Source organism: Ceratotherium simum, chromosome 40 (genome assembly GCF_057802395.1).
Source record: "Ceratotherium simum simum isolate JZ-2026a chromosome 40, ASM5780239v1, whole genome shotgun sequence".
In the NCBI taxonomy this organism is placed as follows: Eukaryota; Metazoa; Chordata; class Mammalia; order Perissodactyla; family Rhinocerotidae; genus Ceratotherium; species Ceratotherium simum.
In genome coordinates, this window is record NC_141939.1 from 11,560,483 (window position 1) to 11,587,416 (window position 26,934).

The window sequence follows — 26,934 nt, forward strand, 5'->3', positions numbered from 1 at the left end:
TGAGGCAGTTTTCATATATGGTATGAGATAGAGGTCCAGCCTCATTCTTTTACATGTGGATATCCAGTTGTCCCAGCAGCATTTGTTGAAAAAACTATTGTTTCCCCATTGAATTGTTTTGTCACCCTTACTGAAAATCGATTGACCTTACTGAAAATCAAATACGAGGGTTTGTTTCTGGATTCTCAATTATATTTCATTGATCTATATGCAGGTATGACACTGTGTTGATTACTATAGCTTTGTAGTAAATTTTGAAATCGGAAAATGCTAGTACTCCTACTTTGTTCTTCTTTTTCAAGATTTGTTCTGGGAATGATGGGAGCAAATGCAAGTTTTTGTTTGCTTTTTAACATTGTTCAATGAAACATTACTTATTAATAGCAAAACCGTTAATATGACCTTGAGCTAACATCAAGTGTTAGATATTGGTTAAGACTCACAAGAATCAAAGGTTTTATCCTGTATCAAATTTAACTAATACCTTAAAGGATACAGGTTTTTAATGTATTTACTATTATTTTTTACATTAATTGATTTGGATATTAAACCAAGCTTGTATTCCTGGAATAAATCCTACTTTGTCAGTGTGGATAATCTTTTTTATGTGTTTTGGATTTGGTTTGCTAGCCTTTTGCCTGAGGGTTTTTGTGTCTAATTGATACTGATTTGTACTTTTCTTGTAATGTCTTTGTCTGATTTTGATATCAAGATAATACTGACCTCATAGAAAGAGTTAGAAAGTGTTCTATTTTTGGAAGAGTTTGTGAAGAATTGGTATTAATTCTTTTTTAAATATTTGGTTGAACTCATCAGTGAAGCCATCTGGGCCTGGGCTTTTTTTTTGTAGTAGTGGTTTTTTAAAATCATTATTACTGTTTGCTTTTAAAGATGGTCCTCCCCTCTCTCCTTGTGACCTGTTTGTCCCTGAGTAACTGTTGTTCTCAGCAAGAGGATCCCACTACCCACCTGAGGTTACCCCTGAAGCATTTTTGAGCGTGTCTTTACTACCTTTTTGGATGTTCATGGGGCATATTTAGCTCGCTGAGAGAAACAGAATCATTCAGCAGTTTTGTAATTCTATCTGAAGGGATAAACATTTTCACAACATAAGTATTTAAATGAATTATGTTGTTTGGAGTGGTTAGTTCATTGCTTGGATGTTTAATCAGAATATTAGTTTGGGATTTTAAAATTATTTTCATGAGGATTTAATTTCTACAGAGTAGACATGACCTATAATTTAATTCAGTTACCTAGTTAAAAGTCTAGGCTCACTGTATAATTTTCACATAGGTAAATTAGGTGCCATTGTATTCAGATTAAACCATTTGTTATTTTATGTTTTTTAGAAACTGGTTTTTCCATACTACTTAACCAGTCGCTAAAATAGTGGTAGTTGAAACAATCTGTGAAATGCATTTAAGCAAAAATATTTAAGATTTAGAACAACTTTTTTCATATATTAATATATCTTTAAAATTTTTTTGTTAAGGTATATACAACAGACACACATGGGTGTCTCCACATAGAGTGTCCTTTTTCTATTATTTAGAGAAATCTAAAAGGATCTTGCCATTCAATCAGATAGAAACAGTATGTTTAGTTCTGGTTCTTAAAATATAGAATTGTTTTCCAGAGACGATATGTTTAACATCACTATGTAAATGTGAGAGGTGACAGCTTTTCTGTACTTTTAAAATTGCATGTGTATATATAGATGGTAAAAGTAAGTTATGTTATTTTGTGTCATTGTGCTAATAGAATATAGTAAAAATCTCCCTTAGATTTAGCCAATAAAGTAATGAAATAATGAATTAATATGATAAACATCCAATTGCTCCTTTAAAATATGTAGAATCTTCTAAAATGAAGCTGAATTTCTTGCGTTGTGAGGAATATAGATGCAGGACATGTAGAACTTTGTTGTTAAATTGATTTTTTTAAAGTATATTCATTATAGTTGAAGTGATGTTGTAGAAAGATGCAGAACCTGGGATTAGGAGAATCCTTGGCAGTGTCACTAAGTAGCATTGTAATGTTCAGCAAGTCACAGCACTGTCACTTGATTTTCTCATCTCTAAAATAATACCTGCTTGCCTACCTCAGGACGTAACTAGGGAGCATGAGATTAATGCAATGTGTTATTCTCATTACTATTAAACGTAATAAATAAAATCTACCATAACTTGAATCATTCACTAGTTTTCTAATTGCCTTTGTCACACAAATCTTCCATGCCACCTGAGAATGAATGTTGGGGAGAATAGTCAAGTACTGTTGAGTACATTGTTGTATCAGTGAGTGACTTAAACCGAGATTGCATTATATCGTAGGTTGGTGTTTTGTCTCTCCTAGCTCACTTTCTAGAGGCCTGTATGCAAGTGAGTGTTGGAAGTGAGTTTTAGCCATTTCCTTGACACCAGTGACATAACTCTGCTGTGCTAGACTTTCCTGCAAATGACTGATCTGCTTCACTAAGTCTCACATTTTATATCAATTAACTTTTTTGGCATTTTATTAAATTTAGTGGACTCTCTTTGGCATCTGAGTAGATGTAAAAGTAAGAGGACAATGACAACCAGCTGTTACCAAAGCATTAAAATTATATATCCATTATGGTTCTTGTTTTCATTTATGTTTTTGAAACTATTCTTTTTGTGAGAGGTTTGGCTGTGTATATAACCTGAAAGAGAGACAGTATAGCTGATGTGTCATTTAACATTTCCTACTGACAAAATGCTTAGTTATTTCTAAAGACAAAAATAAATAATTTGATATCCAAAGGCAGGAAAATAATTTAAGCGTCCGGATAATCTTTGGAAGAACATTGTGTTTGCTGTTATATATTTAGAACCTAGAGTTCTGATAATATGTTTGGCTTTTAATATGTAAATTAAAACTAGATATAGTAATTTTTGTCTAATTTAATATGAACAGGAAATTAGATATTTCACAAAAGGAAATTTTCCAGATAAGGGAAAACTATTTTTAGTTGTTATTTGTAATGAAAAATACCACCACTTACTAAAAACCTCCTTATATATGTGCAAGATGCTGTCTGGGAGCCTGGTATACATTACCACGTTTAATCTTGATAAAAGCCTTATGGGCTAGGTATTTATTGAGGAAACCAAGGCTGGACAGGGTCTTTCTGTATCCAAAGTCTGTTTTTTCCATACTTTCAAAGATTAATTTTTTGGTAACATTTTCTGCAATAAATTGTGATCTCTTCAACCTTATTTAGTAGAGTATAGTGCATATAATTTAACCTCAGGATTTCCCCTTATGCCGCAGGATTTCTTTTTAGTATGGTTGTTAAACTGGGATGCCCCGACTGTGGCTCCAAGTGCATGTTTGTCCCTGTACTGACTGGCCTGGCTATGCTTTATTACTGGTTCTTGCCATCTCCTTTCCTGTCAAGATGTCCATGTCTCTGTGTCTGCCTCACCGCTCTTGCCTGCTTCCAACCTTCCGGCATAACTAAACTAGTTAGGCATGTGAATTAAAACTAAGAGCCATTGGACTCAGCATGAGGACCTGTATGCCCTTCCTGCTAAGGAAAATCATGAATTTATGTCAGCTATTTCAGCTCATCATAGGCCTTTTTTGTTGATTCCTAGGTTTACAACTTTATTCCAGAAGGTTGAGCTTGATTAGAAATCTGGCCTCTGGCCTCGCTGAGTGCAGCTTATGTAACTTCTCTGAAAATTATACATAGCTAATCTTATATGCTCGAGTTTCCTTAATTTAATAAGTCTCTTAAAAAGAATACAGATGTGGATTGGTAAAACAACAAGAAATATGACAAAATTTTATGAATAAAAATAATTCTGCTTGTCACTGTTCATAGTTAAAGTTACATTATTTAGAAGATTTTTGTATTATTAAAGCTACAGCATTGTGTATCTGCTAGAAATTTTTTTTTGCAAAATTATTCTGCTATGTTTAATGCTCAACCTTGGTATTAAATTTATGTGAAAAAATTATTATTTTTAGTTGGTGAAATAGCAAATTAACTGAAAAGAAATTAGTCATGGACAAGTATAGATTTTCTCCATTTCACAATAGTTGAATTTTTGCCTAATTTCTTAAGTTACATTGAAAAGGGAGAAACCACTTATTGCGCTTTCCCACTGAACCACTAGGGTGCTACTGATAACGGTCAGAAGGTGAACAGGAGGAGAAACAGGCCCCCCCAGCAATCAGTCTTGTCTGTGGTGTCTTGCTGAAAGTACTGAAACACATGCTAAACATTTTGAAAATAGACCTTAGTGCTGTGTCTCTCAACTCTTGCTCCATAAACCTTTCCCAGATGACTGTCAAATGCCGATCAGTGTTTAAAAAGTATTTTTGGCTGTCATGGTATAGTTACTGTGAGGAGGAATCTCTCAGATGAACATTGAGCTGAGTGAGTTTTGTAATTCAATATAAAGCAGTTACAGTTTGGTCAAAAGAAGATTCTATGTGTTTGGAAACTATCAGCCCCATAGTGTGGTAACAGAGGCAAGGCAGAAACAGTTTTCCTCGAATGGTGACCCAAGGCTAAAGGCTGGCCAGGTGAATAGTAGTGCCCCAGTGCCCTGGAATTTTATGGACATAGTAACACATGGTTATATTAGAGTAGACATTGGGTTACAGTTATTGCTAATCTGTTTAGTATTGGTGAGTCTTTGAATCCATTTACATGTACCATCAAAAATCCTTTTTCTTGAATTCATGCTGTAAACACACCAAAAAGTTGAGGACCACTGGTATTTGCATTTCCCTTTTTGAATTAAGCTGTATCAGTTATAAATTTTAAGTTGGAGACATTTCAGTTGTATTAAATGTTATAAATACAGAATTGCGCTTGCATTTACTAATGTCTTTATTTGGGAATTAAAAGTTAAGTTCTGCTGTACTATAGAATTTCAGGAAAAAAGCCAGCAAATTGATATATAACACTGCTGAAGTCTACCAATTACTTTTTAATTGGTATTATAGACCTCATTCTGAAACCAGAATGTTTTATTCTCCTAAGTGTGAATATGCTGTGTGAAGTTTCTCTAATTGATTTGCTGTGCCCATTCCATTTGATGTATCATTTTTCACAATATTTCATAATTTGTGCTCATTTCTAATGAACAGAGTCGTTAGGACAGGCATGTCTAAGTACAACTGACAGCTAACATTAGGTGCCAGATGCAGTTTATAAAGCTATGTAGAACGGTAGAGAACAGTTTAAATAAATTAGCACCTGTACATTAGTCTCACTTGCTGGTAATTTATAAGCGAATCAGTAGAGATGACATTTAGGTAAGTCATTGATCAAGTTAACAGCTGCAAACCCACTGCCCAGCTGGGATACCTAATTAATAGAGATTGCATTCCTGACCTGGTGCTTCTCCTGGGTTGAGTCTACAGTCTTTTTATGCTTTGACTTAAGCCTAAGAATATAGTCAAATACTTTGTCTTCATTTTAGGGAGCAGTTGAATTACCACTACTCTAGTTAAAATCTAAAGAAGTAAGAAACATGTTTACAAATGAGAATTACCTTACTCCATGACTTATTTGGATTAATTTTTTAAAATTTACATTCTTTATTTTTGTCAACAGTTTTTTGTTGTTGTTTTAGATTCAGGTAAATCATGCTATAGTCTAATAAATTCCTAAAGGGTCCTATACTTATCATTAAATGTATACTCCAATTTTTTTTTTTCTGGAATAAGCAGGGTTTTTTTTGCTTTTGCGACAACCGGGCATTGAACCTAACCCATACATGTAACAATTTTTTCAAATGTGACATTAGTTTAAAACACCTAAGAACTTTGCCAAGTTGAATTCCAGAACTTAATATCGGAAATATTAAGCTAGAACTTATTATAGGAAGATGCCCTTTGTTTTCTATTGCTGTGGCTCACATTTTCTTCTGAGTGAATTTAAAACTGAAAGATTAAGGCATCAGCAACCTTAAGTCAGAGGAAGGCAATGCTTTTGTATCTATTTCGGGGATATATTCGTGACTCTTTGAATACCAGTGTGTTAATTAAGGCCACATCCAAACTCTGGTTCCTGAAATGAGAAAAAGTCTCAGGAAACACAAATGCTAAGCCTAAAACAAATAAAAATATTGGGCTAGTAATATTGTTTTTAAGCTTCTTGAAGAATCATTAATTGAGTCCCAACTGATATACATATTTTTGTTTTCTGTTTTTGTGAAAGCGTTGGGTGTTTCTTAGTTTAAATAATAGTTTTTTCATGTGGATCGTTTAGAAGTGGAAAAGGTATTTATTTCAGATAATTACGAAATTTCCGTTAATTCTGTCATGGTTAGAAACTTGGTCCAGTGGGCCAAACCACAATTCAGATGTGAAATGCCAGTTTTCCTCTAATTTTAAGATACCTAGGGCCCTAGACCATTTCCTGCTGGTACTTTTTCTCTAGTGCCTGGTAAGTGTGATACACACACCGGGGAATCAGAAAACAGAGCAGTTGACGGGTCGGTTAACATTAGCAGAGTCAAGTATTTCCCTCACCACCTTCCTCCAATGGTTTTCTGGTTGATTTAATTTCACCTATCATAGTATTTAAATTTTGCATTTTTTATCATGCTAATGTAGCTATTTCTGAATAACACATCAGGAAAACTGCAAAAAAAAGACCGAAGTATTTTAACATTTTCTTAGCCTTTGTGTTTCTCATTTTCTTATCTTCTTGTACTTCTGAACCTTTCCCAACCAAATTTTTACCTTAATTTAAAATTTTCTGTGAAATGACCCTTCTGCCCCCCACCAGATTCTTTCTTTATTCATTCTTTATTATAATTATCTTATTTGAAATACCTTCCTCAGCTTTGTCAAATTGGAAAATTGTACTTTTAGTCAGTGTGTATTTTGGAAAGCCCCAAGGAGTTCAAGAGATCAACCCATGGAAGACTTTATCTTCCATGAAATGTTCCCAATGTGGGACAGAGGCTGTTGAGTGTAAGGAGTAAGGATGAAGTTGTCTGCCATCTCAAAGGGAGCTTGGGGAAGTCTTTTGAGCTTGTGGCTTTTGAGAGAAACTGATTGAAGAAACCAGGGAAGTCTTTTGAGCTTGTGGCTTTTGAGAGAAACTGATTGAGGAAACCAAAGGGGCAAATTAGTGGGGGTAAGGGTAGAGATGGAGAGTTAAATACTGTGTTTGGAAGAGTTTGTGCAAACGCCTTTCTACTAAAATAAACATCAGGTCACCATGCCTTAATAGACGAACTGGGCAGCATAGGGTGCGCCTGCCACTGAGCTAATTTCTCCCAGCCGGGCCTTGAATTAGGACCAGGGACTTCTGGTCAAGGAAGGTGAAATCTTAACGCTAGGGCTTGTAGGGTGGGAAGACTACTGAGAGTAAGAAAGCGGAAAACTGTTGTGCTCCCTGAGGGGGTCTTGCTCCCATTACAGGGATAATGTGGGGTCAGTGCCCTCTCATAACTGAGGCAGAGCTTCCAGTAACAAGAGACAGCAGTAACTTCGTCACGACCATGCTGATGAGATTGGTGCTGACATAGCAGACTGCAGCATGCATATTTTCATGCTTTGCAGACACGTAGAATTTCCAGTAGCTTCATCATTGCCAGCAGCAGGCTTTGGAGAGACATGTGATATGCCCTGCCCTCCCCCTACCATTCCTGCTTTTAAGATGGTGGTAGAGAATAGTTACTCTGGACCTAGACCGAAAGCCACACTGGAGAGTGGGGGAGGGTGTTTCCTGGAGGGCACCTTGCAAACAGGGCACTGTCCCTGTAGGCTCTGGAGGACAATGTTGTTCCTTTGGGTGAGCGTTCCTGGGCCACAAGAAGGAGGTGGGCGCTTGTCATTTTTGTTGTTGTTATGTTTGGTTGTTTTTTTCTCTCTTAGGCTTTGTTTCTGGGAGGAAGGAGTTGCAAAAACAAGCAGAAGGAGTTTTCAGTATTTGTCACAACTCGGTGTTTACATCTTTTTCTTTCCAGTAGCAAGTTAAGATTAACTACAGAAAAGAACAAGGGTGGGGGGTACAGCTGGAGCTGTGCCAGTAAGGACCCCTGAATTAATAAAAACCACAAGAAGACTAACTGGGAAGCTGGAGTCTTTTGTGAAACTACTCTCATTTCCACCTCATAGGCATGTTTGTATGTGCATGTGCACTTACATTTTCCTACCACTTCCAGCATATAAATGCTTCCAGCTCCTGCCCCGGCTTTGAAATCTAGGCTGAAATAGGGTATATAATCCAAGTTCTCTTGCCTTAGACACTGTACATAAAGGCCATTCTGGTTAGTAGCAGGGGGCCACGGTAGTGCCAAGAGAGATGTCAGGAAATTCGACTTTCCAGATGGGTTCTGTGATAGAGTTACCCATTCAAGTCCTCAAAGAATCAAGTCATAGGTCTGAAGTATTAAAATGCTACTGTCCAACCCTCTCACGGAAGAGAAAATTAGGAATGGTCATGACTACCTTCATCATAGAAGTCTTCTATTCAAAGACTATTTGGTTGTTAGTACTCTCTCTTGTGACAGTGGATATTTGTTTGTTAATTTAGACCAGTAAAATTAAATTACAGACTTTATAACTTTGTAATAGTTTAGTGACGTTTAAAAACCTGCTGAAATACACATCAGTAACATCAGTATAGTATGCTCTACGCTACATGAGGGCTCTGGTTAAAATAGCCTGGAGCTGTATGTATGATTGCCACTAGCTATGTGTGATTATTTAAATTAAATCTAATTAATATTAAATAACATTAAAATTTAGTTTGCCAGTAGTACTAGCCACATATCAAGTGCACCGTAGCCTCATGGGCTACTGGCTATCGTATTGGACAGCAGAGATTATAGAATATTTCCATCATTGGAGGGAGTTGTATTGGACAGTGCTGGCTAGAGAATTGCTCCATTATTTCCCCCCTAAATAAGAATTTATATTTTTTGCCTTGTGTTATTTAAAAGAAAGAGCACACTTTGGAAGTATAAGTAATATCATTCTGCAGTTTCATTTTTATATTATCTTTCATTGAAACGATTCAACATACCTGAAAAACTGGTTTTGAAAACAGTTCATAAATACTATGAAAGAATAGAAATTTAGAAGTTTAGAAAATGGTTGCTTTATCTGAGTGAAACAACAGAGGTTTACTAAAACAATTCCAAATTACAGAGCAAAACATTCATATGACTTGTATGTGTATATATATCTGTATACACTCACATACATATATGTATTTATGTATGTATGTTACGTGGGGGTAGGGCCCAGAATTAAGAAAGTGAAACATTCTAGGCTAAGAGCAATAGCAGTAAATATTAATTTGTATACTTTTTCTTATGAACATTTCAATCATACAGAAAAGGAGAAATAATGTACAATGCATACACATATGACCATCACCTGGTTTAAATAACTTTTAACATTTTGCCATATTTGCTTTAACTGTATATTTTTTGGCTGAACTATTTTATTTTAAAGTAAATTACAAACATCATGATGGTTCACCCCTAAATACTTGAGTATATATCTCCAAAAAATTAGGATATTTTCCTGTGTAACCACAATATCATTATTACATCTGGCAAAATTAATTTGGATATAATCTCTAGCAGGGGGTGGAAACATTTATATATTAATCTATATTTAAACTTCCCCAATTATCTATAAAATGTTTTATTTTGTAGTTGATTCACTCAAGGACTCGGCAATCAGTTTGGTTCTTGATTTATCTTTTGAGTACCTGCTAATGTTCTAAATCTAGGGTGGGAAATCAATGACTAAGATACTAAAGTCCTTTGCCTTCGAGAACACAGCTCTAGACATGACCAAGATGAAAATCAAAAGATTTGGTAACAGGGCATGGAAGAAAGAAGAACTGGTGGAAAGCAAGGTAAGTTGTTTGAGGAACAGCTTTGAATGTACTATTAGGATACGTAAGTGGAAAAACCCTAAAGATAATTGATAGTCGGAAATTGTTTGGAGCAAAAAAATAGATTTCATCTCTCTCTACCTAAATTTGCTTGAAAGGAAGAGGGTCAAAGATGGCACTCAGAGGGAGCCAGCATTTAAGGGAGGAGCAGAGATGTGTTTAGAAGAGACCAAGAAGGAACTTGCAGAGAGGTAAGAGGGGAACATGGCTGTAAGAGAGGGGGGAGACAGCAACCTCATGTGGAAGAGACCTGAAAATAGGTCATGAGATTTGAAAAGAAGCCTTGGTGACCCCTGACAAGCAATTGCAGGGTGGGAATTATGGTGAGGCTAGATTGAAATCTTGGGGAAAGCATGGGGTATTTTGGGAAGTGAGTATGTGCTTCTAAGGACAGGAATGTGAGTGGGAATTTAGTGTTTATTGGCCTGAGTGACACTAGGAGTCTTGTTTAGATGGCTTGTTCATATGAGCGTTGGGGTTACTCACAAAGATGGCAGCAGTTGGTAGTAAAGGAAAAAATTGAGTATCAGCCTTTTGTTATTGCTACAAGTAATGTGGAAGTTGAAGGCAGTAACAGGGATGGGGAGAGAATGGACTAGCCAGATGGTGTGGGTCCTGAAAGACGATCTCTCTCCTGTTTGACTGAGATGGCAGGGCAATAGGATAGGTGGAGAGCACTCTAATAGGGGTATAAACAAAGAAGGGGAAACAACAGAGCCCTGGGGACTGAGGGAAGGCGACACAGGCAAGGTTGCATTTGATCTAGGTCTCAAAAGACAAATAGGAATGTGTTAAATGGAGAGACAGAACAACAATTTTCCAGGTGGAGAAAACAGTATGTAAAGGCACATATTTAGAAAGGAAGAAGTGACTGTTAAGAAAAGCCAGATGAAAACAGAACTACCATACCATCTAGCAATTCCACTTCTGGGTATTTATCCAAAGAAAAGGAAAACACTAATCTGAGAAGATATATGCACCCCTGTGTATATCGCAGCATTATTTACAGTAGCCAAGATATGGAAGCCACCTAAGTGCCCATCGATAGATGAATGGATAAAGAAGATGAATAGATAAAGAAAATGTAGTATATGTGTACAATGGATTCTTACCATTTGCAATAATGTGGATGGACCTAGAGGGTATTATGCTAAGTGAAATAAGTCAGACATAGAAAGACAAACACCGTATGATTTCACTTATACGTGGAATCTAAAAAACAAACGAACAAACAAAACGGAAACAAACTGGTGGTTGCCAGAGGGGAGGGGTGGGGGGGTGGACGAAATAGGTGAAAGGGATTAAGAGGTACAAACGTCAGTTATAAATAAGTCACAAGGATGTAATATGCAGCATAAGGAATATAGTCAATAATATTGTAATAACTTTGGTGACAGTTGCTATGGTCATCATCTTGTATTGTATATAAAGGTTGAATCACTATGTTGTACACCTGAAATTAATATTGTATGTCAACTATAGTTCAATTAAAAGAAAAAAAAAGAATGGAACAGCAACCAAAAAAAGCCAAATGAAAAGTATTATTGAAAAAGTTAACTAACTGTCCTCCTTGGTGTTCCCCGTGTAACCTATAAATAGTTCTGCCGCAGTTCCTGTGTGTGTTATTTTATTATGCCACATTATTTCACGTATAGTATTACAACAGTCCCTGTATTTGAGGTTACGTACAAGTTCCCTCCATTGCTTTGGGGTCAGGAGCCATATCTTACTCATCTTTCTAAGCTGGCGGAGTGCCTAGAACGTTAGGTGGGATAAATATTTGTTGAATAAAATTTATCAAGGTAAATGGTCAGTTTCCTTTCCTTTAAGTCCGTTTGGGTTTTTCTGTTAATTTTACCACTAAATAGCTGAATGTCCGTGATGTCAGTGAAGAAGTAAATCTGTTATTTGAGAGAACTAGATTGATTCCCTGTGATAGGAAGGAAGAGCACGTTCTGAAATTTAATTTCAGAAGGTTCGGGTTCTAGCTTTGCCATTTATTTCAGTGTGATCTTGGCTTCGCTGTCTACCTGCTGCTGCTTTGTCTGTAAGGGAGAGCTAATGAATGCATGATGATTTTATAAGCCTTACAACAGAGTGGGCAAGTGCTTCACGTAGACTGAACATTTTTGTATAGCTAACATTTCTCAAGTGCCTGCTGTGTGCAATGCTTTTACAAATAGCTTTTTTAATCATCAAAACGACTGGATAAAGTTGATGTCCTTAGAAGTCAGAATCACTGGAAATGGTGGTACTAGAAAAATATTTTTATGGTTATAAGACACAATAAGGATTATATGTTACCTACACATTCATCCTATTTTCATGGTCACCACTCCCTTTTTCCTGAATTCTGAAGTGCAATGAAAAGAAGGGTTTATAGCACATAGTGCTCTGCCCAAGAGCTCTGTTTCAGCTTAATACAATCAAAATTCTCTTGTTTTTATAAATGTTTACAGTTTATTTCAAAAAGGTGTTCACCTGCTTGAGTTTTTACAGCCGTTTGTGTTAACTGGGAGTTAAGCAGACACAGAAAGCAACAAAATTGTTTTTTTTCATAAAATCCAGGTAGTCCTGTGTTTGCCTCAGAATGTGTAAGCAATCTGTTTAGAATGCCTGTAGGGGATAAATGGAAGTAACGGGTTAGGTCATGTTACTACTGTTCTGTGCATACTGAACAGATGACTGACAGCATGCTGGGAATGTGTCTTTTCTATTTTGTGTTATTTTGTTATTTGGTTGAAAAACAACTGGTTTATCTTATTTACTGTTTCCTGTTTTGTTCCTTTTTCTTCTATCCTTTGTTTTTCATGGTTTTCACTGAATTTGTGATTTTGCTTTTTATCTGCACGATATCTTTTGCTCTGTGGACCTTTTCCACAGTACTTGGTACAAAACTTGATATAGTTTGGTACAAATATAATGTAGTTGGTACAATATAGCATAGTATACTGTAAATACTATGTTAGTAGCTAGTAACATACTATGTTGTATAGTATAATATGATCCAGTTGGTGCAATATGGTAGAGTTGGTTGTACTATTATTACAACCTAATATAGTGAGGAATTATAAATTAGTATGTGTTAATTTGCTTTTAGCTGAGAATTTTTTTTTAAAGGCAAAGCTACTTTTCCTGATCCTTTCAGTTGAATTTCAGAATACTTCCAGCAAATTCTTTGTTAGCTTGTTTTCATTTTTTTTAAAACAGAGATTGCCTGTAAGACCTAGACATCCTTTGTAATTGATGGTTTATTTTTAGGTTTTACCAGTTAACTTCCTTGTCACTTTTCTGAGTCTTTGTTTTCATGAGAAATCCGACTGTGGGATGGAATTCTTCACGTTTTCATTTCCCTCTAGGACTCTATTTGGTGGTCATCTAAGTTAATAGTAGTTTTTGTATTTGAGAACGATGCCAGTGGTGGCTGGAAACTGATTTGAAAGGTCGGTTGGATTTTCCCCCTTGTAAATTATGGTGGTCTCCCTCCAAGTTGAAGAGTTGTGGTTAGTCTTCCGTGCTAATAGTCTCACCCGGGGCTTGGATTCAGTAGCACCTTTGCTAAGATGTCTGACCAGCCTTGGGGCTGCTGTGTATGACTGAGAATCAGACCTGAAGTCCAGCTGGCTCACAGGTGCTGTAAGCTCATGGTGGCCCTGCTTTGATGGGTTGGGTTTGGGAAGGCTTTATTTACTTATTTCAATTTTTAACATTTTTCCTCCAACTTTTTTTATTTTGAAAAATTTCCAGAAAATTTGAATATTCAGTGAATACAAATAAACACACATATAATATACCCTTCACATAGATTTTCCAATCGTTAACATTTTGCCACATTTCCTTTATCTCTCTGTATATATAAAAATTTTTTTTGAGTGAGCCATTCAAAATACAGGTATCATAACACTTAACCCTTAAATATATCGACATTTATTTAACCCCTAAATACCTACATCCTTTATACCATTGTCTCCCACAATACCACTATTATGCCTAATACAATTATAATAATTCTATAATGTCACATATAGTCCATTTTTAAATTTCCCCAGTTTCCCCCCAAATGTCTTTATAGCTAGCTAGTTGTTTTATAGAATCCCAGACCGCTTGGCTTGTACAATTGTCCCACCCTCTGGCTTTCCAGTTGCTTCCTCATGATCAATTTAGATTGTATAGATGATATGACTTATGTAGGGGGAAGAGAGAGAATCACCCTCTGCCCTTAGCCTTAAGGTTCTTCTGGCTGGCCAAATAATCAACAAGACAGGTTAGCAGGAGAAAATAATACCAAGTTTAATAACATGTATACATGGGAGAAAGCAGGGACACTGCGTTTCTCAACACAATAGCAGAAATTTTCATCTTAAATATCATTTTCAGCCAATGACAAAGGAGGATTTTGGGGGTGGGGGGAGTCAGTTACAGGAGATTACCACTAAAGCACAGTAAACAAGAGTAAGGTTTATTATGTAGCTCAAGGCCTCACCTTCCACAGTGATAAGTCACTAGAAATGAGCTCATCCCCCTCTCTTCTCCAAACAGAGAGGGAGATACCTTTACAAATGGAGATTTCCCTTATAAATGTAAATGATTGTCTGGCAACTCTTCGCAGGGTCATCCAGAGAATGTGGCCAGAGAGACAGAACTTCTGATAAGAGGGGCTTGTTGGTGCCTTTCCTATTATCTTTACAGCCATCATGATAGATCTATTCCAGGAAGGAGCTACCATGTCAAATTCTTTAGGCAGTTAGTGGGGGAGGTCAAATGTCCTCAGAGAAAACAACCAAGGTAAAGAGATAGATTTCAGGGTGGCCAAATCTTGATCTCCCACACTTACCTGATATTATATACTTCTCATAGGCTCACACCAGGAGGTACATAGTCAGTTTGTTCCACTATTGACTGTATGTCTGATCCCTTGGTTAACGTGGTGACCACTAGACCTCTTTATTGTAAAAGTAGCTTTTCTCCTTTGTAACTAGTAAGTAATCTGTGGATGATATTTTGAGTCCATGTGAATAGTCTATTCCCCAATAACCTTTTAGCCACTGACTTCAGCATCCACTGGTGATCCTTGCCTGAAACTCATGATTACCTTGGAAGTTGTAAAACAGTGATTTTCTGCTACTGTCATTCCCTCTGCTTTTAACTGGTATTGTTTTATAAAGAGGCTTTCCTTTTCTCCTTGCCCCCCCCCCTACAAGAGTGTGTGTATGTATACATGCATACTCTTAAACATAACGTACCCACGTATTGAGTCTGTTATAAGGCATTGTCATTGGTTGTTTTTTTTTTTTTTTTTGATGTTCAAATTGTCCTAGGTTTGGCCAGTGGGAGCCCCTTGAGGCTGGCTTTTTGTTCTTTTGAGCACTTCCTTGTTTTCTGGCACAGGAAGACCTTTCCTGTGCCTTAGGCCTACAATCAGCTATTTCTCTCAGATACTCGGTTCATTATACTAGCAAATTGTATTTAGAAACCAAGATTTGGGCGCTAAGGGCCACCCGTTGCTCCTGGAGTTCCATTGCTTCTCTGCTCTTTCAGGGGACAGAACTAAAAAATAATATTTTTTAAATATTATAGGAATAATGTAGGCAATAATATTTTTTAAGGATCATGAGTTTATATTGATTTGTCTAATTCAAACTTAACATTACATTTCTTCTTTTATAGTTGCATTTCTTCTCCCACAATAAAATTTTGGTCACCATAAAATTAATATGTTTATTTGCTTTATACTGCAATATACACGAAATATTTCAGAATTATAATATTCTTTCACTCTTAAGAATAAGCCTACCAAGTAAAGTTGAAGATTTCTTTGCGATTATTTTTTGTCATTAGACATTAGTTTTATTTGTTTCTGTTTGTATTAAGTTTTAGAGTTTCTTTAGAAAATTTTAGTCTTTAGTATATAAAACATTTACATGCTTCAAAGTTCAACTATATAAAAAGGTGTATCCAGAGAAGTGTTACTCCATCCCTGTGCCCTTCACCCTACTCCCTCCTATCTCTTCATAGATAATGATTTTTATTAGTTTCTACTTTATCCTCGTTATGTTTATGTTTGCAAAAAGAAACGTATATTTTTTCCCTATTCTGATATGTGTTTTCTTCTTTCTGTTTTTCTTTCTTATGCTAGTGGTTGTATTTTAAGTACATTTCTTTTGCATCTTGGTTTTCTCAGTCTTTTTTTATGGCTGTAGAGTACTCAATTGCATAGATTTCCTATCATTTATGCAACCCATCTCTGTGTTGTTGGTTGTTGTTGTGTGTGGATTTGAGGTTTCTAATATTCTGTTCTTATAAATCAATGAATAACCTGTGCTTATGTTGTGTTATATTTGTTGGGATGTATCTTCAGGGTAAATTCATAGAAGTGGGATTGCTGGGGGAAATGTATATGTAGTTTTGTTAGATAGTGCTGAACTTCCAACCGTAGAGGTTGTACCATTTGACATCCCACCAGCGGGGTGTGGAAGTGTCTCTAAAACCTCACCAAGACTGTGCTGTCAAGCTTTTGATTTTTTGCTAGTCCTGTTAGATTAAAAGTGTTAGCTCAATATTTTAATTGCACTTTTCTTATGAATACATTTGAACCATATTTTTTTATGGTGTTTTTAATTGGTCAATCTTTTTTTTTTTTTGCTTCTGAATTTTGAGTTATAGTTAAGAAAGATTTTCCCATGTCTAGATTATAAAAGAATTCACCCATGTTGTCTTATAGTACTTGTGTGATTTCATTTTTTATATTTATCTCTCTGACTCATTTGGAGTTTATTCTGGTGTGTGCTGTGAGGTTTGGATAGTTTTGTCTTTTTCCAAATGGCAATCAGTTGTCTCAATATCACTTATTAAAAAGTTTACCCTTTCTCCTTCAGAGAAGGAAGGGTGCAGTGTTCCTGGTTTTAAAAGGGAAAAAAAGTTCATAAAATTAGCACTCTGATGTTTCCTCTAAGTTTTTTTTTTTAGTGTCAATTTTACTGCCAAAAGGCTGAATGAAAGGATGATGCTTGACCCAGAGACGTAACTGGGCTCCCTAATATAACTAAATTTGTACCCCCAGAATTATAGACCTCTACTTTCAGGGGCAGAACGTGGTCCAGCACATTTACTGTATGGATGGACAGAGAAGGCGCATCTGGAGAACAGGCTCTGTAACAGAGCAGCACTGTGTACAGTGTTTACATGAGCTGCCAATTCCTTTAGAGTTAATATAGGGTGCTCAGAGCCAAGGCAACAGGCTTTTCCTCTGACACCATTCAACAAAGATGAAAATGCATGTTTTTTGTTTTTGTTTTGCTTGTAATTGTGAGGAGGGATATTGAAGAAGACACTAATGGCTTAAGCAGTTGTTCTCAAGTTGGCGCAGTACTGCTCTCTAGGAGGTGAAGGGCTTTTGGAAATGTGTGGGGTGAGATTTGTCACAAGCACTAGGGATATTACTAGCGTGGATTTTTGGAAAAGGGCCAGAGATGTTAAATGACCTGCAGTATAGGGACAAGTTGCCTACAGCGGAGCTGTGACACTGAAAGTGCCAGTAGAATCCCCATTGAGAAACAGACATTTAAGAGAACTTGTTTGGAAAAATGTAGTTTAACAGCGTCTCACAACTTCTAGGAAAAGTTCAAAGAGCATCTGAAAGCATCCAGAGTGTTACGGTGGATGAAACTTAGAGCCTGCTCTAAGTCTTTGATATTTGCACTACCAGCTGGGTGTTAGAATGAGTCCTCTTGAGCACGTTACCACAGAGGTTGTACAGGAGCACCTCCGGTTTTTCTTTAGAAAAAAAGGAGAGAGATGATTTCTGGTATCACATTCATGTTGGAAGCTGACGCTTGAAAATTGTTAATAAGTAGTTTGATAGTTGCAAATTTTTTTTCTTTTGGGGGATGTATATGTGGTAATTTTGTTAGCCCATTTAAAAGATTATGTACACAAAACTCTTAGTTCGATGTCTGGCACATAGTAAGCACTCAGTAACTATTATTTATAACATTAACTTGTTTTTATAACAATTGTTAATTAACCTTTGTGTATATTTTCAGAGAGCTATTGCTTACCTTTTCCCCAGTGGTTTGTTTGAGAAGCGAGCCAGGCCAGTAATGAAGGTAGTTATCTTAATTAATATTTTAAAAAATTTCACTAAGGTTTATATGTTACAGTAATTATCTAATGCACTTTTAATTTATTTTACAGCATCCTGAACAGATTTTTCCAAAACAAAGAGGTAAGTTTGCCCAAGAATGAAATAAACGGTGCTTTCTTTACTGCAGTCTTATGTTATATCAGCAGTCACTCATGTATTATGGAGATGCAGTCCTATGTCATGGTAGTTGTGAAGTAGGTCAAAAATATTTTATAACTAATAATGAATGACTAGAGTTTATAAACTATTTCTTTTTAATTAAATAATATTAAAATTAGATCAGATTAGAGTTTATGCTTATACTAATGTCATACTAATTCTTTGCATTCTAATATGCCTTTTTGAGGAAGAGTTTGGTACAAATCTGCTGGAGACTAATTCAAATTTTTCATATGAAAATTTTTAATTTTTCTTTATTTTGGAAGCATATTTTCACTGAATACAAATTTTCCCCCCTTTTTTGGTCTTTCGTTATTTTATTGATGTGATTACATTGTGTTTTATCTTGCATTGTTTCTGATGAGTGGTTAGCCATCATTCTTATCTGGCCCCCGATTTTCTCTGGCTTCTTTTAAGATTTTCTTTACCTTTAAATATGTAAAATAAAATCTTGAAGAAAACATACAGCAAACTTTAAGGTTGCCAGGAAATAGTATATTTACTATTTTCTAGTTTACATTAGAAGCCTCTTATCCAATGTGGACTGGTGGTAGTTGTCAGTTAATTTAAAAAGTGTTAACACTAGAAATCATTTCTTAAAAACACCCAAAATATAAATTTATATTTATTCATCAATCTTTTGCTGTAACCCTAGAGGTTTTTTTATGTGAGTCTGTATCTGTTTCTTTTGCATATCTCTACCACTGATGCATCATCAAAGTTTTTTAGTTTTGATTTCCTTACAGTGGAGTAAAGAACTTAAAGAAACTTCCTAAGACATCTGGGTGCAGAATATTTCTATATTTCTACAGATTATTCCCCTAACCACACTGAAATTGAACAAATCTTTTTTTTTAGTAACTTGTCTTCCTAAAGCATTCAACTTAGTTTTCATACTAGCGGCAACTGTCTTGTCTTTTTCACCCGTGTTTCGTCCGTTTTTGGGCATAAACACAACTGACTCTTAGTAAGCATGTAACTCAGCAGCAGCAATGTGTAGATATACTAGAGAATAGCCTGGTAGCCACAAATGCTCAGTATGCAGGCAGCATTAGTCAGTATATTTTAGGATTGGTTAAATCGAGATTGGTAAGAGAGCAGACATTTCTCTGAAAAAGTTACTTGTTTTGCATTGATGTTTCTCCTCAGTCTTACCAGTGTGCAAAGCTAGGCATTCTGTCATTCTGCTGTTCCATTGTACTCTTTGAAATGGTAACTTTTATTTTGAACCTTGTTATCAATATTTTGAGTCTTTTTATAAATATGTTCTGTCTTTTGTATTTCCTCAATTCTTAGGCGAGGTTGATTATAAACTATAACATCAATTTAATGAGTAGCTTTTGGGGAAATAATAAATGAAGCCTGTATTAAAAGTGCACATCAGTTTTAAAGATGCAGCTCAGTTTTACAGAAATAAAACTGCATAAAGGCACGTAACTTAGAGTTGGTGGCTTTTCTGTCAGTGTAATGACAGTGATTTTTTTTTTATTTTTTCCTTTTTTTAGTGGCTCCTCTATTCTTCAGCCTCTCAGGCTCCTCACTTAGGTCTCTTCCTTTCTTTGTTCTGTATATCTCTACTAGTTGCATCTCTTGTTAGACATCTGCCCTTCTAAGACTGGTTCTTTCTTTCAAACTATACCAGCTTCTCAGTATTGGAAGTTTATTGCTGTCAGGTGGAATGTAGCAACTGAAACTTCTGTACCCTGCAGAATGCCCATGTATTATTTTGGAAATATTGTCAGTGTTGGTAGGATTTTCTTACATTGCAATTAACTATATTTAACTATATTTAAACAATACTCCTTTAGAATTAGCAAAATATTTTTTGCCACCTACCTACCTCCCTACCTACCAGTTTTGCTGTAGTTTGTAAATAGAGGACAAACTGATTTTTTTATGTTAAAAAATATCAGTGAATTTTAGATTTGAATAGATTATGATACTTGTGCTACCACTTCCCTGTTAAAAGATGGAAGCTTCCAGATTGAGTTAATATAAAAATCCTGCTCTACTATTTAAAGCAAGTGATAAAAATATTGGGAAAAGCAAAGATATATGCTGGATTGATGACAGAAACAAGGAGTAGCATGTAATACTAGGCAAAATGAAATTCAGGGAGGTTGGGGTATGGCTCAATGAGACAAGAATGTTAATTTATATTGATAAAACCTGATATCCGTTAAGTTGATTTGATGACCATGAACCTTTTTGTACCAAGCATTTAGCATTGAAATGTTTAAAGCAAAAGCTGTTAACTAAGGCTCTAAAGAATTTGAATAACACAGCATGATTTTATAGCTACAGATACAAGTACAAAGAATAGATTTTCTATGCAGATGCCAATGGAATATTAATAGAATTATGATGTAACAGGTCATAGAGAAAACCTAACAAATGCCAAAAAGTAGAAATTATATAGATCAGATTTTCTGACTTAAAATCAATAGAACCATAAAACTGTTGGGTTAAAGAGGAAATAAAAGTTGGGATTACAGACTATTTAGAAATATCTGAGAATGACATCAGTTCATATCAAACCCTATGGGATAAGGACAATGTGTTATGCAGAGGCAAACATATTTATTAGACATTAAGAAAGACAGAAATAAATGAACTAAATATTCAGTTCAAGAAGGCAGAAAAAGAACTAAATTGGTGAACAAAGTGAAGAAATAGAAAAGAAGGGGTAGGATAAATAAAACCAACTTGTTCTTTAAAAAAGCCAATGAAATTGATCAACTTCTGGCAAGTCTGGTCAAGGATAAAAGAGAGAAAATAAGAGGACAATGTAAGTAATTTTAAATAGTAGCGTTACGTTCAGAAGATATTTTTAAAGTACAAGATTGTTATGGGTGACTTTATTCTAATTAATTTGAAAGATATCCTAAATAATAACAATAACTAGTATTTATTGAAACTTGGAGTGGGCCAGGCACAGTTCTAAGTGCTTTGCGTGTAGTAACTCATAATCTTCACAAGTTTTATTAAGTAGATACTTCTGTTTTCCCCACTTTACAGATGTGAGAATTAAAGCCCCCTGAGATGAATTGACCAAGGACACACAGCTAGGAAGTGGCCGAGGTGGGCTGTAGGCAGGCCCAGGCGGTGTGACTCCAGAACACTGACCGTCACACTCCACTGACTCTCAGACAGTAGTTCAAAGAAAACTAGAATTCCCCAAATTGTCTTACTCAGGAGAATGCTAGTTAGACTGAAAACAGGGTCCACAAGGTTTTGTCAGTGAGGTCTATCACACCTTGAAAAAGCCTGTAACTTTTATATTATGTAAACTGTTGCAGAGCAGAAAAAAATGACAACTTCCAAATTCACTTTATTTTTTTTTTATTTTTTATTTTTTTTAGTTTTCATTTTATTTAATTTATTTATTTATTTATTTTGTGAAGAAGATCAGCCCTGAGCTAACATCCATGCTAATCCTCCTCTTTTTGCTGAGGAAGACCGGCTCTGAGCTAGCATCTATTGCCAATCCTCCTCCCTTTTTTTTTTCCCCAAAGCCCCAGTAGATAGTTGTACGTCATAGATGCACATCCTTCTAGTTGCTGTATGTGGGATGCGGCCTCAGCATGGCCGGAGAAGCGGTGTGACGGTGCGCACCCGGGATCCGAACCCGGGCCGCCAGTAGCAGAGCACGCGAACTTAACCACTAAGCCACGGGCTGGCCCCCAAATTCACTTTAAAGGCTCACATGGTTATCAAATCTGGACACAAATTGCATAAAAAAGAAACCTATAGTCTGTTCTCACTACATAAAATGATAGCAAACCAACTAAAGCATTATATTAAGAGAATATACCAGAGGAACTTCCTCCCCCCCCAGGAATATAAGGATGATATGCCATTAGGAATTTATTAATGTAATTGTCTATGTTAATTGAGTCAGGGAAAAAATATTTCCATAGATGAAAAAAAAGTCATTTAACAAAATTCAGCATTTATTTTTTGATAAAAACTCTAAAACTAGAAATAAAAAGAAACTTTATTAGTTTGAGAAAGACTGTCATGAGAAACAGAAACATATCAAATTAAAAAATGTATCATTGGACTCCTTTACATTAAGTTCAGGAATAAGACAAGTATGCCTACTCTTGCACCTGGTGTTCAGTATTGTTTTGAGAGTCTTAACTAGTGTGATTCAAAAAGGAAAAGAAATTAGAAATAAATCAGTTATTATTCATAGGTGTTATGATTGCCCACTTAGAAAATATAAAACCATGAACTAAAACTATATTAGAATTATAGTAGACTGTCATTATTTGGGTATTTGAATATTGGAAACACCCAAACTATGAATTGTTCTGAAATTTTTTTAAATGGTACTCTTATAAAAACATGCTATAGTATAGGTGGAGTGTGAAATTGCTTATCATGCCGAGATCATATGAGCATCCTGCCAGTTGATGACAACATGGTGGTCAAATCCACACAAAGAAATCAATGTGGAATGGAATGTAATGATGATCTAAGTAACACGATGGTCTCATTGGTAACAAATCGTGATCTTTCTCTGCCTTTATTTTGGTGGACAGGAACTGTTTTAAGAACATTGAATTCCAACTGTACAAATATATACCTACATACACAGGTACATACATGTGTGTGTGTGTATCTCCTATTTCTTTTATTTTCCGACATTTTATTCTGTACACTTCTTACTCATCTTTGTTCTTGTCTTACATCTACAATTAAATTATTAAATGCTGTCCATTATTTTTTTTTTAATTTTTTGTTTATTGCAGTAACATTGGTTTATAACATTGTATAAATTTCAGGTGTACATCATTATACTTCTATTTCTGCATAGATTACATCATGTTCACCACCCAAATACTAATTACAACCCATCACCACACACATGTGCCGAATTATCCCTTTCGCCCTCCTCCCTCCCCCCTCCCCCCTTCCCCTCTGGTAACCACCAATCCAATCTCTGTCTCTGTGTGTTTGTTTATTGTTGTTATTATCTACTACTTAATGAAGGAAATCATACGGTGTTTGACCTTCTCCCTCTGACTTATTTCACTTTTCATAATACCCTCAGTGTCCATCCATGTTGTCACAAATGGCTGGATTTCATCGTTTCTTATGGCTGAGTAGTATTCCATTGTGTATATATACCACATCTTCTTTATCCATTCGTCCCTTGATGGACATTTAGGTTGCTTCCAAGTCTTGGCTATTGTGAATAACGCTGCAGTGAACACAGGGGTGCATGTATCTTTACGCATTGGTGTTTTCAAGTTCTTTGGATAAATACCCAGCAGTGGAATAGCTGGATCATACGGTAGTTCTATCCTTGATTTTTTGAGGAATCTCCATACTGTTTTCCATAGTGGCTGCACCAGTTTGCACTCCCACCAGCAGTGTATGAGAGTTCCCTTCTCTCCACATCCTCTCCAACACATGTTGTTTCCTGTCTTGTTAATTATAGCCATTCTGACGGGCGTGAGGTGATATCTCATTGTAGTTTTGATTTGCATTTCCCTGATAATTAATGATCTTGAACATCTTTTCATGTGTCTGTTGGCCATCTGTATATCTTCTTTGGAGAAATGTCTGTTCAAGTCTTTTGCCCATTTTTTAATTGGGTTGTTAGTTTTTTTGTTGTTGAGATGCATGAGTTCTTTCTATATTTTGGAGATTAAGCCCTTATCAGATGTATGGTTTGCAAATATCTTCTCCCAATTGTTAGGTTGTCTTTTTGTTTTGTTGATGATTTCCTTTGCTGTGCAGAAGCTTTTTAGTTTGATGTAGTCCCATTTGTTTATTGTTTCTATTGTTTCTCTTGCCCGGTCAGACATGGTGCTTGAAAATATGTTGCTAAGACCGATGTCGAAATGCATACTGCCTATGTTTTCTTCCAGAAGTTTCATAGTTTCAGGTCTTACATTCAAGTCTTTAATCCATTTGGAGTTAATTTTTGTGTATGGTGTAAGGTAAGGGTCTACTTTCATTTTTTTGCATGTGGCTATCCAGTTTCCCAACACCATTTGTTGAAGAGACTTTCTTTTCTCCATAGTATGTTCTTGGCTCCTTTGTCAAAGATTAGCTGTCCATAGATGTGTGGGTTTATTTCTGGGCTTTCGATTCTATTCCATTGATCCTGTGTGTCTGTTTTTGTGCCAGTACCATGCTGTTTTGGTTACTATAGCTTTGTAGTATATTTTGAAATCAGGGAGTGTGATACCTCCAGCTTTGTTCTTTTTTCTCAAGATTCCTTTAGCTATTCGGGGTCTTTTGTTATTCCATATAAATTTTAGGATTCTTTGTTCTATTTCTGTGAAAAATGTTGTTGGAACTTTGATAGGGATTGCATTGAATCTATAGATGGCTTTAGGAAGTATGGACATCTTAACTATGTTAATTCTTCCAATCCAAGAGCACGGAATATCTTTCTACTTCGTGTCTTCTTCAGTTTCTTTCAGCAGTGTTTTATAGTTTTCCGTGTACAGCTCTTTCACCTCTTTGGTTAAGTTTATTCCTAGATATTTTATTCTTTTTGTTGCGATTGTAAATGGGATGGTATTCTTAATTTCTCTTTCTGCTACTTCGTTGTCAGTGTATAGAAATGCAACTGATTTTTGTATGTTGATTTTGTATCCTGCAACTTTACCATATTCGTTTATTACTTCTAAAAGTTTTCTGGTGGATTCTTTAGGGTTTTCTATATATAAAATCATGTCATCTGCAAATAGTGAGAGTTTCACTTCTTCCTTTCCAATTTGGATCCCTTTTATTTCTTTCTCTTGCCTGATTGCTCTGGCTAGGAATTCCAGTACTATGTTAAATAGGAGTGGTGACAGTGGGCATCCTTGTCTGGTTCCTGTTCTTAGAGGGATAGCTTTCAGTTTTTCACCATTGAGGATGATATTAGCTGTGGGTTTCTTATATATGGCCTTTATTATGTTGAGGTACTTTCCTTCTATACCCATTTTATTCAGAGTTTTTATCATAAATGGATGCTGTATCTTGTCAAATGCTTTCTCTGCATCTATTGAGATGATCGTGTGATTTTTATTCTTCATTTTATTAATGTGGTGTATTACATTGATTGATTTGTGAATGTTGAACCATCCCTGCATACCTGGAATAAATCCCACTTGATCATGGTGTATAATCTTTTTAATGTATTGTTGTATGTGATTTGCCAGTATTTTGTTGAGGATTTTTGCATCGATGTTCATCAGTGATATTGGCCTGTAATTTTCTTTTTTTGTGTTGTCCTTGTCTGATTTTGGTCTCAGGGTAATGTCGGCTTCGTAGAATGAGTTAGGGAGCTTCCCCCCCTCCTCAATTTTTTGGAAGAGTTTGAGAAGGATAGGTATTAAGTCTTCTTTGAATGTTTGGTAGAATTCACCAGGGAAACCGTCTGGTCCTGGACTTTTATTTTTGGGGAGATTTTTGATTACAGTTTTGATCTCCTTACTGGTGATTGGTCTATTCAAATTCTCTACTTCTTCTTGAACCAGTTTTGGAAGGTTGTATGATTCTAAGAATTTATCCATTTCTTCCAGATTGGTGTATTGGTTGGCATATAGCTTTTCATAGTATTCTCTTATAATCTTTTGTATTTCTGAGGTGTCTGTTGTAATTTCTCCTCTTTCATTTCTGATTTTACTTATTTGTGCCTTCTCTCTTTTTTTTCTTGGTGAGTCTATCTAAAGGTTTGTCAATTTTGTTTATCTTTTCAAAGAACCAGCTCTTGGTTTTATTAATTTTTTCTATTGTGTTTTTGGTCTCTATTTCATTTATTTCTGCTCTGATTTTTATTATTTCCCTTCTTCTACTGATTTTGGGCTTTGTTTGTTCTTCTTTTTCTAGTTCCTTTAGGTGCATTGTTAGATTGTTTATTTGAGATTTTTCTTGCTTGTTGCGATAGGCCTATATTGCTATAAACTTCCCTCTTAGCACCGCTTTTGCTCTATCCCATAAATTCTGGCCTGTTGTATTTTCATTTTCATTTCTCTCCAGGTATTTTTTGATTTCTTCATTGACCCAGTCGTTGTTCAGTAGCATTTTGTTTAATCTCCATGTATTTGTGGCTTTTCTGATTTTCTTCCTATAGTTGATTTCTAGTTTCATACCATTGTGGTCAGAAAAGATGCTTGGTATTATTTCAGTCTTCTTAAATTTATGGAGATTTGTTTTGTGGCCTAATATGTGATCAGTCCTGGAGAAGAATGTTCCATGTGCATTTGAAAAGAACGTGTATTCTTCGGTTTTTGGATAGAATGCTCTGTGTATATCTACTAGGCCCATCTGTTCTAGTGTGTCATTTAAGGCCAGTGTTTCCTTATTGATCTTCTGTTTGGATGATCTATCCATTCGTGTAAGTGGAGTGTTAAAGTCCCCTACTATTATTGTGGTACTGTCTGTTTCTCTTTTTATGTCTGTTAATATTTGCTTCATATATTTAGATGCACCTACATTGGGTGCGTAGATATTTACAAGTGTTATATCCTCTTGTTGGATTGTTCCCTTGATCATTATGTAATGCCCTTCTTTGTCTCTTTTTACAGTTTTTGTTTTAAAGTCTATTTTGTCTGATATGAGTACTGCTACCCCAGCTTTCTTTTCATTGCCATTTGCGTGGAGTATCTTTTTCCATCCCTTCACTTTCAGTTTGTGAGTGTCTTTAGGTCTGAAGTGTGTCTCTTGTATGCAGCATATATATGGGTCTTGTTTTTTTATCCAGTCAGCC

At 35.7% G+C, this 26,934-nt stretch overlaps 1 protein-coding gene across 2 annotated transcripts in view; it reads left to right on the forward strand.

Annotated features, from left to right (window-relative positions):
• Window positions 1-26,934, forward strand: part of MRPS9 (mitochondrial ribosomal protein S9) — a 72,233-nt gene that overhangs the window by 13,282 nt on the left and 32,017 nt on the right. Inside the window, exons 3-4 of one of the 2 annotated variants that reach the window (XM_004435873.3) lie at window positions 17,956-18,018; window positions 18,107-18,137. The exons of the other annotated variant lie outside the window; for it this stretch is intronic. Coding sequence (XP_004435930.1) covers window positions 17,956-18,018; window positions 18,107-18,137 — 94 coding nt within the window. The remainder of the gene's footprint in view (window positions 1-17,955; window positions 18,019-18,106; window positions 18,138-26,934) is intronic. 2 annotated transcript variants of the gene reach the window in all.